At 37.5% G+C, this 12,987-nt stretch overlaps 1 protein-coding gene across 3 annotated transcripts; it reads left to right on the top strand.

Annotated features, from left to right (window-relative positions):
• Positions 1-700: 700 nt before the first annotated feature.
• znf282.S (zinc finger protein 282 S homeolog) lies at positions 701-12,205 on the top strand. Of its 3 annotated transcripts, none has more exons than XM_018233073.2 (8): positions 701-803; positions 4,977-5,351; positions 6,410-6,520; positions 8,190-8,312; positions 9,560-9,686; positions 9,973-10,086; positions 10,993-11,100; positions 11,212-12,205. In XM_018233073.2, exons 2-8 carry the CDS (start codon positions 4,980-4,982, stop codon positions 11,796-11,798), a joined length of 1,542 nt encoding a protein of 513 aa, XP_018088562.1. In that variant the 5' UTR covers positions 701-803; positions 4,977-4,979; the 3' UTR covers positions 11,799-12,205. The 3 variants fall into 3 exon arrangements, with proteins under 3 accessions (XP_018088562.1, XP_041430967.1, XP_018088561.1); XM_018233072.2 differs by lacking the exon at positions 701-803 and adding an exon at positions 862-959; XM_041575033.1 differs by lacking the exons at positions 701-803; positions 6,410-6,520 and adding an exon at positions 857-959.
• Positions 12,206-12,987: the final 782 nt, after the last annotated feature.

Here is a 12,987-nt window from a genome sequence, read left to right as displayed (position 1 = left end):
AATTGTCACAGTGACAGTACAGCACTGACTACTGTAGGGTTGTAGGTTTTGTATAGCAGAGGTTGGCCCAGATCTGCTTCTTAATGCCATGACCTCAGGTCACGGTAAAGAAATTTGTGTTTGCACACAAACGCAGCGCACCGAAGCGTCAGAACGGGGCACAGGGGGGCCCTGGGGCAGCAGCCTTCCAGCCCGACCCTGGTGTTCTGTGTTACACGTCTAGTCACTCCAGCCTTTGTACATTACATTTTTCGCTAATTAACTATATTAAAAACATTTTTTATTTAAACTATTTACCCAGTTTTTATACTGAACAATTCCTTTAAAAAAATAAATTGAAATTCCTAAATGTTACCTGGACCTAGTTTGTACAAAAACTCTATCCTTTTTGGTTAAATTGGAAGAAAAAAAGACTCTGATGGCGTCAAGTAATGTTGGCACCCGGGGAAAATGTTATTGTTTTAGCTCCCTGGCACAACTATATGACTACTTGGACGAATAACCAACAACCAACACGAAGGAAACTGATTTTTCATTTCGTTTGTTCTCCATCAAAAATGGTGCTGGTTCATAGAAACAGAATATAAACTAAAGCACAATACTGAACGCATTTTAGGACATGTCCTAAAATGCGTTCCGTAGCACTAGCCGCTTGGGATTGTGTAAACCTTAATTACACGGTCTCTGCTTGTCACTCCCACTAGGCGGCTACGTGGCGCGTCGTGACGCCACAAGTCTCGCGTGATGAGACTTGTGGCGTCGGGATTTGCTGTTAAACAGTAGGCGAGGATCTTGTGGGAAGTGTAAGTAGCGATCCCGGACTGGTAAATGTTTATTCAGCCGGCTAATGTAAATAAGCTCCTCTATCTATGTGGACACACGTATTTCACTTTGGAAAACTTTGCTATTAACGGCAATCTGCTTAAAGAAGACATTGTTGTCATCGTGTGATGCTGCATGTGTGTAATGGAATTAACCTGTTCTGTCAATGTTCTTTGTTGTGCTGGAATTTGTCATCATGAATTTTAGATCAGATCTCAGTTGTATTATAAATGCTCTGTTTATAAACAAGCTCGCATCTTAGCTGCCACCAAGCTGACAGAACTGCTGCTCATTTGTAACAGAGACACCGGAGAGGATTAGGTTTCTCTGTGGAAAAAGCGTATATTATAAGGTTTTGGTTTTTTTTTTTTTTTTTTTTTTTTAAATTAAATGTTCAACTTATAATATGTTATAGAATGGGCAATTTTTCAATTGGTCTTCATTATTTATTTTTTATGGTTTTTGAATTATTTGCAGCCTTCTTCTGACTCAAATGGGGGTCGCTGACCCCATCTAAAAAACACAAATGCTCTGAAAGGCTACAAATGGATTGTTATTGCTACTTTTTGTTACTGATCTAGCAACTAGGGATGCATCAAATCCAGGATTCGCTTCGGGATTCGGCCAGGATTCTGCCTTTTTTCAGCAGGATTCGACCGAATCCTTCTGCCCGGCCGAACTGAATCCTAATTTGCATATGCAAATTAGGGTCGGGGAGGGAAATCACATGTCATTGTCACAAAACAAGGAAGTAAAAAAAAAGTTTTGCATATGCAAATTAGGATTTGGTTCGGTATTCGGCCGAATCTTTCACTAAGGATTCAGGGGTTCGGCTGAATCCAAAATAGTGGATTTGGTGCATCCCTACTAGCAACCAGATTGCTAAAATTGCAAACTGGAGAGCTGCTGAATAAAAAGCCAAATAACTCAAGAACCACAAATAATAAAAAATGAAAACCAATTGAAAATTGTCTCAGAATATCACTCTCTACATCATACTAAGGGGCAAATTTACTAAAGGGCGAAGTGACGTCATTTCGGGACTTTGCCGATTTACTAACGGGCGCTGGCGTAAATTCGCTAGTGAAGGAGATAAACCGTATCGCTACTTCGCACTCTAATGCCAGGCGAATTGCCCGCTCTGGCTAATGGATGTAACTACGTAAATTCACTAAGATGCGGATTTTACTGAACGTTACAGACCAGGCGAAGTGCAATAGAGTATATAGGGCTTGGTCACAAAATAGTTGAAAGTGTTTCTAAGTCCCAAAAAACGCTGGCGACTTTTCAGTTTTTCAGGGTGAAAGGCTGCAAAAGAACGTAATTTTTTTTTAGGTAACCGGCTTCCTCCTTATATTTCCAAACATATGGCACATAAACTATACACTGGGCTCATGTGTAGGGCAATATAACAACTTTATTTTATTAAGGTTCCCTGGGCTTGTGTAGTGTAATGTATTTGCTGCAACATATACGTCCATTGAAATTTAACTTCCCGCCATATGCAAATTAGCCAACGCTAACGCAACTTCAATTTGACGCTAGCAATTTGACGCTAGCAAATCTTCACCATCATTCGGCGCCCTAGATGCAACTTTGCATTTTAGTGATTTTGCGTTGTCCTGGCGAATTTTCACCTGGTGATGTGAGCGAAGCCGCTGCTGCGAATTTCCGGAGGTTAGTGAATTTGCCCCAAAAACTCAGAGGTGAACAACCCCTTTAAGCAAATACATTTTGCTCCAAAATCTGTCATTTATTCATTTCAAACAACTGTCTTTCCAAAAAGTTGATTATGTGACTGTGGCCGTTGCAATAGAATTCTGCAGTTTTGCAAATTTTGGACTTAAACACACACTGCTGATTTGTGTGAAAACAAAAACAATTCTGCCCTAATTATGTTGTGTCTACTGTTCGTAAGCGAATGTGTTTGACACAGGCCACACCTCCTTCCCTTCTTCCATTGAGACCATCAGCTGGAACACAGCATACATGCTTCTTGGTCATTCACGTGTATGGCCAAATAAAAAAATATGCTTTCATAAAGCTCATGTGTGTATGACTGGAACAATGGCCTCATGCAATTAAAGTGCAGACCAGTTGTATACAGCTAACTTTTAGATGAGACTGCTTTCTGAACCCAGTACCAGTTGGAGAAGAATTCTAAATGCATTGCTATCTATGAAATTGAATGACACTCTACTGGCTGAAATGATTGCTTTATTATGAATTGGTTTTGCATGAGACCAAACCTATATTCTAGCAACTTGGGCCCTGTATTATTTCCTTTAATGACAAATTACCAAAGTGTTTATATCCTCTCTTTAATAAATTGTTCATGCATAGACATTGAACTGTTCAATCAATGGGCATTTTACTCATTTGGAGTTTCATTTTTAAGTCTCTACATTTCTATGTAAGATAAAGTACAGATCAGTTTTTCGCAAGCTTCCTATTTCATTTAATCTACATTATTTCAAAACCACCACCACTCCTGTTTATAAACACACCTACTTTTACTATAAATGTATATTTAGGGGCAGATTTATCAAAGGTCGAAGTGAAATAGGGAATAGTCCAAATTCGATTTGAATTTGAAAAAAATTTGAATTTCGAAATTTATCATGTACTGTCCCTTTAAAAATTTGACATACCAGTCACCATCTAAAACTTGCAGAATTGCTGTTTTAGCCTATGGGGCACCTGCTAGAGCCTATTTGGAGTCAATTGGTAGACTTCTAATCGAATTTGATCGAATGGACATATTCGGCCCTTGATAAATCTGCGCCTTAATATAATTTATATTTAATATAAAATCTCTTTCAGAGGCCTGCACAGGAATAAACTGCTGTAGACAAACTAAAACAATAATAAACAACAACAGCCCTCTTTTAAATAAAATATAGGTACGGTACCATTATCCAGAAACCCGTTATCCAGAAAGCTCAGAATTACCAAATTATCCACATGTTTCTCTGTAATAATAAAACAGTAGCTTGTACTTGATCCAATTAAACATATAATTAATCCTTATTGGAAGCAAAACCAGTCTATTGGGTTTATTTGATGTTTAAATTATTTTCTAATAGACATAAAATGGAAAGATCCAAATTACAGAAAGATCCATTATCCGGAAACCCCCAGGTCCCAAGTATTCTGGATATATGGTCCCACATTTGTATATGGGACCGGTATCATTCTAGCAGGGGGAAGCAGTTCAGGGAGATTAGTCGCCCCAAAGAAGTAGTGATTAGTCGCCAGGCGACTAAACCTCCCCAAAACTCACAGTGTGACCTTACCCATAGGGGGTTATTTATCAAGGTCCGAATTTATCTCAATATCTGCTGCTACAAACTCTGATCTAACCCGCTCGGGTTTTTAACACTTATTTATTATTACATTTTCCCGAAAATGACCTTTGCGTGAAAACCTTCGATTTTAAAGATTTTTTTTTTTGATTCAATAGAAAGCTCCGAAAACATTGTGAAATTGCCGTAAACCCCCGACACAACCTAAAATCAATGGGACTGTTCCCATTGACTTTTATGCAACCTCGACAGGTTGGAGATGCTGTGTTTTTATATTCTGGCTTTTTAGCCCTCAGGGTTTAATAAATTCCGAAAAATTCGTGATTATTTTTAAAAGTCGATTTTATTAAAAAAAAACGGATTTCGGGTATTCGAAATACAAAATTTGAGTTTAAGAATTTTTTTTTTGGTCAAAACTCACAAATTTTAACACTTTTAGGAATAATGCAACTCGATTCAGTGACATTTCGCTGGCGGTGACTTTTTGGCGAAATGAAACAGGTCAGATTCATCCCAGGCCTATTCACCACCTTAAACTTGCCCAGTTCATGTATAAGTGGGAGAGGATCCAGTGACCCATTTGAAGATTTTAATAGCTTTCCTGGCATTCGAGTTTAGTCAAATCGAATTCAATTCGAGTTTTCGAGTCGGTAAAATTTGTTTGTGTATTAGACATTCAAATTTTTTTTTAAAGAACCTACCAATCGAATTTTGAGTATTTTCGAATTTATTAGAGTAAAAAAAAGCTCACATGAATTCGAAATTCGACCTTTGATAAATGGGCCTCCCAGTGTTATTGTATATTTGTAATCATATCCCCGACCTTGAAATTGTACTCTCTTTTTCCAGGAAATGCCTCACTGCTTTGCCTATGGCTGTACCAACCACTGTGGGAGGCTAACCCCAGCAGTCTCCATGCATACCTTTCCCAAAGAATCTCCTCTGGCTGAGACGTGGGTGCATCACTGCCGTACAGATGTAGGAAATGTGCAGGAGTTTGTGCGTGACACACTGCTGAAAAGTCCAGCGCACTTTGTGCTATGTTCAGAGCACTTTGAAGAGGATATGTTTGAACTGTGTGGAGAGTCGCACTTTCTTCCTTCTGAGACCAAATACCAGAAAACAAAGTTGAAAGTTAATGCTGTACCTACTCTCTTTCCCACTGGAGCCCCCAAAATGCGCAAACAGGCAGAACATCACTTGAAAATACATGAGCGAAAGCAGGTATCATTTACCCAGTTCATATGGTTGTAATGAGTAGACCTTTTTATGCTTTCGCGAAAATAAAAGTATAGTCCGAGTTTATTCTATGTTTGTAATCTGTATGTTTTCTGTATACACTATCCTGTTGTACAGCTCTGCAGATATGTTAAAGTGTTATATACATGTCACTTCCCTTCTGCATTTGCAACATATTTGCATAAATACTACGTCTCTTTTGATCCCTTATTTATTCTGTTTTAAGTTTTATGTTGTAAATAATATCTCAATCTATAGTTATTTTATATAAAGGTGGCCATAGACGTAGAGATCCGCTCTATGTCGACAAACGAGCGGATCTTTCCCTGATATGCCCACATTGAAGTCGGCGATATCTGGCTGATCCGACCGCGGGCCAATAAGCTGTCGACTCGGTCTGTCAGCAGCTTTTATTGGCCCGTGCATGGGGGCCTTAAGGCCTGTCAAAAGTAGTTCCCCAAGATTGACGCACTCCAGGGCTTCAACGTTTCGGTCCCGTTCTGGGAGAAAGGCCCAGAGCGGGACTGAAACGTTGACAATAAATTTTCTTTTTTAAACTGCATTATGAAGCCCTGGAGTGCATCAGTTTTGGGGAACTACTATGTACAATACATTTGACAGCACCCAGTTATGAAGAGAACGCTTGACTGGAGTGCACCACAGCTTGAACTATATATATATATATAATACACAAAAGCCATGAATATCTTGTAAATTATATCCTTATAAACGGTGAGTAGTGATGTCATCAGTTATAAACGGTGAGTAGTGATGTAATTTCTGTCACATGACTCACTAAAATTTGTGTATTATAATTAATAAAGTACCCCCAGTTGTAAAATATGAGGATATTAGAAGTTACCTCGGAGTTCCATGACCTGTATAAAAACACTCGGCCTTCGGCCTCGTGTTTTTATATGGTCATGAAACTCCTCGGTAACTTATAATATCCTTATATTTTACAAAAGGGGGTACTTTATTCACTATATATATGTGTCTACATATGATACATATATATACTTGAAACTTATTACTTTCTACAGCTACTAGATAACCTCTTGAAGCAACAAAAGAAACCCCAACTTGAAGCAGCCCAAATAATCAGCCCATCCACATCCCAGGAATTTGAAGAGTATAATGCTCTTCAGCAAAAGGTATGTGTAAAAGAATTTGGTCATTGCTTATTTCTTGTCAGCATCACTGATTCCTAAACTTCGTTTAAAAGACATATGTTTTAGTAATGAAACTTAGTCACAACTAAATTGGCTACAACTTCATGTAATTCATGCAAAAAATATTTAAAAATAACACTTTAATTGGGTGATCCGGTTAAAAATAACTTTTATAAATAATCTCTAAAACTACCCATTTCTCTCAGTATCTGATCCTGCATATATGGGTCCTACATAACACCTGCCACTTTTATAGCTAGTTTCTGAGACTAAATAGTGGTTGCTTAAAGGAGAACGAAAGCTACGGAGGCATTTTATTGCCAATAGATTAGCTGCAAAAGTGCAAGCTAGAATGCTATATTTATTCCGTAGAATGTTTTACCATACCTGAGTAAAAAAAGCTCTAGAAGCTCTCTGTTTGTTTAGGATAGCAGCTGCAGTATTAGCTTGGTGTAACATCACTTCCTGCCTGAGTCTCTTCCTGCTCTGGGCTCAGATTACAGCGGGGGGGGGGGAAGAGGATAAAACTGAGCATGCTCTTGCCCGGGCAAGGAGGTTTAAGCTGCAGGCAGGAAGTCTGATACAGAAGCCCATGAGTACACAATAGAAGGAAAGAAATGTGGTGTTTCTTTTGACAGAGGACTCAGAGCAGCATTACTTTGAGGGTTTACTGGTATATTTATATAGACCTTTCTGATAAGGCTTACTTAGTTTTAACCTTTCTTTCTCCTGAAAAAAATGTCCTGGGTGTTCGCATCTTTTAGAACTGACCCTTTTAAATGTCATAGAAGATATCCACCTGCTACACTATAGAAACAATACATCAGTATATTTTCATAGAGAACTTTATTGTAATTTTGGACACACAATTTACTATTTTGTGTTTCAGCAAATTAGGCTTTGCCATAATCTTTATTATGAAAAAAACAGGATCACACTGAGATTGTTATACTTGAATTACATTTTGCCATCTTCAGGGATTTTACAAATGCGGCCGACTTATGTAAGTTCTGGTCCTGTGATCTTTTCTGCTTGTATTGTGGGAACTTGCTCCTCTTCTGATCCCCTTCCTCTCTGACAATTGCTGCAAGCATAAACTGCAGATGTTCGTGTTTATGGATGTTTATTGTTCCCTATGTTCCCTGTCATTAATATATAAAATAGAAATAGAGTGATTAAAATTGGTTTGTCTGCATAAACCTAGCATTTTTCTCAAGTTACACGTTGCAACAGTAAATAGCTCTTAGAAAGTACACCAATAATCATACACAAACAAACCGATTTCAGTCTGTGCCATATCAGGACTGGCCCATCTGAACGCCAAATCTTTAGTCTTATTAACTGCACACCACTAATAGGTAGAGTTTATTTTAAAAGTCTGTTACTATCTGTTTTTGCCATCATTTTGTCTTAGCATTGCAGTTGCTGCTAGCCATATATCCAAAAAATACCATTCTCTGAATCTAGAATTAAGCTAATTCTGGATAATTTGCTGCTAAACTTTACAGTTCTATCCCAAACACAGACTCTGTTAATACAGTGATGAGATTAATTATGCAAACAGATAATTGCAAACGTATTATCTTTTTTGCATACACTGATGTACCTATGTATTTGTAGAAAAACTAAAGAAATAATGTTTTCTACACAGGAGAAGGACATCCATATTGATCAGCAACAGAAACCTCAATTATTAAGGAGAAAGCTACTTCCCTTGAAGTCACAATTTTTGAAGAAGTGTTTTAAACCTGTGCCAAGAGCTCTACAGAGGAAAGTGTGTATTTTTTTTATTTTTTATCCTTTCTGCATTTTTATCACATTTTGCCACTGAGAACAAATTTAGTTACATTAAGCTGTCTACTTTAAAAATATTTCTTTAGAAAAATATAAGTGAGCAAGTTTCCAAGCCAGCATTACTGCTTGTCAGCTGTGTAATATCCACTCAGACCAAAGTGTTGACAATCAGAACTAACCAATTGTAATACCTAAACCCTGTCATGATACTCTGCATATTAAATTAGGGTAGCACCAAATCTTTGTTTTTTGGGTTTGGGCCAAATCATGAATCTTTCACACATGATTAGTCTTGAATACCAAAGGAAACCTAGCCCTAATTTGCAAATGTAAATTAGCATTCGCAATGGGGCAGGGGGAATGAAGATTATTTTCTTCTAAAGTCAGGTGATATTTAGGGTTGGGATTTGGTTTGGGCAGGCTTTTGTTTTCAGCCAAATCTGAAAAGGGACTCGGATTTGGGGGATTCCAAGTTCTGGATTCATGCGTCCCTAAATTAAATAATTGAAATAAAATAGTACTTTTTTACAATTTTAACTGATGACTGAACTCTTACTCTGACACTCCTGAACTTAAATGCAGGCACTATCAAATCAAAGCTTGTGAAACCTCTTTGCATGATTTATTTTCACTTTTAGGAGAGTTTACTGCTCCTTTAAAATGAGGAACATCAGTTAAAGATTGGACAAAGTTAATGAATACAATATTTGTTGAGTTTTAGCTACCATATTTTAAGTTCCTAAAAACACAAATCAAAACCACCCCTGCCTCCTCCTATAGTGTTAAGTGACAATCACCCTAAAGCAACAACGCTTGTTGGCCAATTTTTCATTAAAAATGTTTTGGCTTTAAGTTCATCACGATTAAACTTCATAGAAAAGAAGGGGGGTTTTAGTTGGCCACCCTGAAAAATTCAGCAAACTTATATCTGTAGGTTGAGTGTATTTCTTTGTTATTATTAACTGAATAATAAATGGGCAGTGTCACAAAGGGCCACTACAATTTGATAATACATTTGTAACTGTATGCTATGTAAGTATTTGGGTTGCTATATAACATGCTGAATAAACATTGACCTTCTGACAGTAAAGTCCGTTTCAGCCTTTAATTTTACTCCCATAGCTCCATATATTTCTGCCGTTAGTTAGCCTATTCCTAATTTGGTGGCACTGCACATGCTTAGTATAAAGTTATTACAAAGTGCTAAAAATTTGCTTTCTTTTGTAGACGCCCACCGCATTTAACAGAATAGCAGTTTATTTTTCTGATGAGGAGTGGGAGATGCTGGAAGAATGGCAGAGGGATCTCTACAAGAACACGATGAAAGAGAACTCCGAAGCCCTAACGTCACTTGGTACAATCACCACCTCCAATTTTTCATGTTCATAAACAATGAGATGTTCATTGTATAGATGCAAATAGGCAGACAGCCTATTAACCTTTTCTCCTGTGCACATGCGCGGGTGGCATTTTTTTTATGCCATTTATATCAAAAATGTATGAAACAGGAAAAGGAGGATTCTCTTTCTCATGTCTGTGATTGCAATCCTTGTAAGCATTTATGGCAGTAAGGCTATGGTATATTTAGTAAAGCTTAGCTACGGAACTGCTGAGGTCTAATTTTTATTCTATTTTTCTAGGCTACTCTAATATCAGTCCAAACATTCTTCTAAAAATCAAAGATGAGGATGTGATGCGCTTTACATCTGATTGCTCACCAGAAGATGTGGAGCAAGCAGATAATCCAAATGCAGGTGAGGGGAAATCCATAAACAAATTTCTATAATATACAGATATAGAGATTTATTTACCGTATATACTCGAGTATAAGCCGTCCCGAGTATAAGCCGAGGTACCTAATTTTACCTCCAAAAACTGGGAAAGTTTATTGACTCAAGTATAAGCCTAGGGTGAGAAATGCAGCAGCTTCTGGTAAGTTCCAATCAAAAAATTTTGGGTTTTTTCTCCCATTGGAGGTGCCAGCGTCTCGTTTTTGGATGCCGAATATTCTTGGAGACTATTCTAGGGCGCCGGCGACTATTCTAGGACACCGGCGACTATTCTTGGACGCCGGCGACTATTCTTAGGCGTCGGCGACCATTTTTGCGCTTGACCCGAGTATAAGCCGAGGTAGAGTTTTTCAGCATATTTTGGGGGCTGAAAAACTCGGCTTATACTCGAGTATGTGCGGTATGTGTTTGTTTATATCTATACATGTGTACAATGGTCATGCACATTTATTATAACATTCCCTGTTAAACAATGCCTTCGATACATTTAAAAACATTGTATTTATTCAGCTCATGTTGAATGTGGATTTGTATTGCTTTCTTCATCTCTGCCCACAGATTTTTGAACTTTTGCATAAGTATGTTTAATTTGTGGAAAAATAAACCCATATTCAAGTGAAGAATTTAAAGACTTTAACAGAGCTCTAAACCATTTGTTTAGCGTAAAAAATCATGCTAGCATGTCCAAATATTTTTTTACAGTTATGATTTGCTTTAAACTTTTGTGTTCCTTGTGATTGATCTGAATCACAAGTCTTTTTTTTTTTTTTTTTTAAACCAGTCACTCGGTCTGTATAAAAAACAATTTACCTACTGTAACATGTCTAGTTGTAATTTGTCCATTTTATTATATTTGTTTTTTGACTGTAGAAGACCATGCATTCTTGGATTCCAATGTTTTCTCAAGAATAAAGCAAGACCAAATGCAGTATTTAGATGGCAGCCCAGATTCAGAGGAAGGAGAGCTAAATGGTTCATGTAAGTAATAATTTACTGCAAGACTAATGCAAGTTATGTAGGAAAGGAAGCTAATAACATGCTGTGTGCATTTTTTCACTGTTGTTTTTTATTTATCTTTCTTCCTTCTAGACAATGTTCCAATTAGTACCAGTATAGAAGAGGACAATTTTGGCACATGGAGTGGATCTGTAAATGTTCAAAACCCAGTTTCAGTGAAATATAATTTTTCCCAGTGTTTCACTAACAGCATTACCAGTGACATATATTCTTCCTCAAAATGGAATACAATAAATGTTTCCCCAAATAACCTTTTTAGGACTATTGCCCCAAAACAGGATTTTAGTCTAAATTCCACCGGACTGGGAGGACCACTGGATTTAAGACCTTACAAATGCTCCTCATGTGACAAGAGCTTTACCGTTAAATCGAACCTTATTAAGCACCACCGTATTCATACAGGGGAAAGACCATACAGATGTACTCATTGCTCCAAAAGCTTTAGTCGCAACTCTCACTTGATCACCCACCAGCGAACTCACACTGGAGAGCGACCTTATAAGTGTAATGAGTGTGACAAGAGCTTTATCCAGAACTCGGTGCTTATTCAACACCAAAGGATCCACACTGGTGAAAGGCCTTTTAGATGTGATGAATGCAACAAAAGCTTTAGTCAAAAGTCATGTCTCATCCGTCACCAGAGAACTCACACAAGATAGGGTTTCTGTGAATTGGCATAAGAAAGACCATTGAAATTTTGTGTGATTACAGACTAATTTCAAACCTGATGTGGAAGAACACACGCAATAAAAAAATTGGCAATCTCTTTGGTTTAGATGACACCAAGAGAGTAGGCCAGTTGGACAATAAACCTTATCATTGATATAGCCATGAATTAAAAAAAATGCTTATTTTATAGAAATTACCTTTCATACACTTTATCACATATCTGAGTAGCTACTAGAAAATGAAGTGTGAAAATAGGATGAAGGCCAAACAACACATAGGGGTATATTTATCAAAGAATAAAAGTAAAGTCCGCTAGCGTGAAATACCGACTCTCACTTTCACCCATTGATAAATATGCCTTCCAAAATCCCTTAGAAATTAATGGGGAGTGGCGGAATTTCACTCTAGCGGACTGTGGTGATCTCTAACCTCACTCTTTGGGGTATATTTATCAAAGAATGAAGTTAGAGATCACCACAGTCCTCTAGAGTGAAATTCCACCACTCTCCATTTTCTATGGGATTTTGAAAGGAGTATTAATGAAAGGTGAACTTTCACTTTCACCCATTGATAAATACTCTTTTAAAAATCCCATAGAAATGAATGGAGAGTGGCAGAATTTCACTCTAGAGGACTGTGGTGATCTCTAACGTCACTCTTTCATAAATATACCCCATTGATAGAAATACCCCAATATCTTCTGAGACCTGTAAGTAATATTTTTCCAAATTATGTTACTTGAAATGTATTTATAGAGGATGTTCACCTCTACAATATCCTTATTATGTAACTTCTTGTCTAGATCAGTGCTGTGTAAGATTTGCTATACTCTGGCTTTACAGTTATCCATTAGTTCACGTTTGGGGGCTGGATTATTATAAAACAGTGGTGTCTTACAAAGAGGTCTGTAGAGATCTTGGGCATGCTGGGGCCACAACATTTATTGGAAGGCCACATAAAGGCCTGCAGAAGTCAAGAGCAATGCTTCCTAAATTATTTGGTCCTCAGGGGGCTTAGAGCCTTTGTTGGTGTCGAGAATACCGATTTGCTGTTTTAGGTTCTCTTATAATACCACCTTGGAGATCATTTAGAGCAATATTTGTAGTGAGCACTTATTTGATGTCCTAGATATTCTTGCAACTATTGCTTAACGGCTGATACACTTGTGTTTTCATGTGT

This window comes from Xenopus laevis, chromosome 8S (assembly GCF_017654675.1).
Source record: "Xenopus laevis strain J_2021 chromosome 8S, Xenopus_laevis_v10.1, whole genome shotgun sequence".
Lineage (NCBI taxonomy): Eukaryota > Metazoa > Chordata > Amphibia > Anura > Pipidae > Xenopus > Xenopus laevis.
The sequence above is the reverse complement of the archived record's forward strand: the minus strand, read 5'-3'. Positions and strand labels throughout refer to the sequence as shown.

Excerpts from the sequence above, each read along its gene's own strand:
- znf282.S (XM_018233072.2), top strand. Across the intron at positions 9,687-9,972 it reads CGAAGCCCTAACGTCACTTG|GCTACTCTAATATCAGTCCA; the intron begins GTACAATCACCA and ends CTATTTTTCTAG. Across the intron at positions 11,101-11,211 it reads AGGAGAGCTAAATGGTTCAT|ACAATGTTCCAATTAGTACC; the intron begins GTAAGTAATAAT and ends TCTTCCTTCTAG.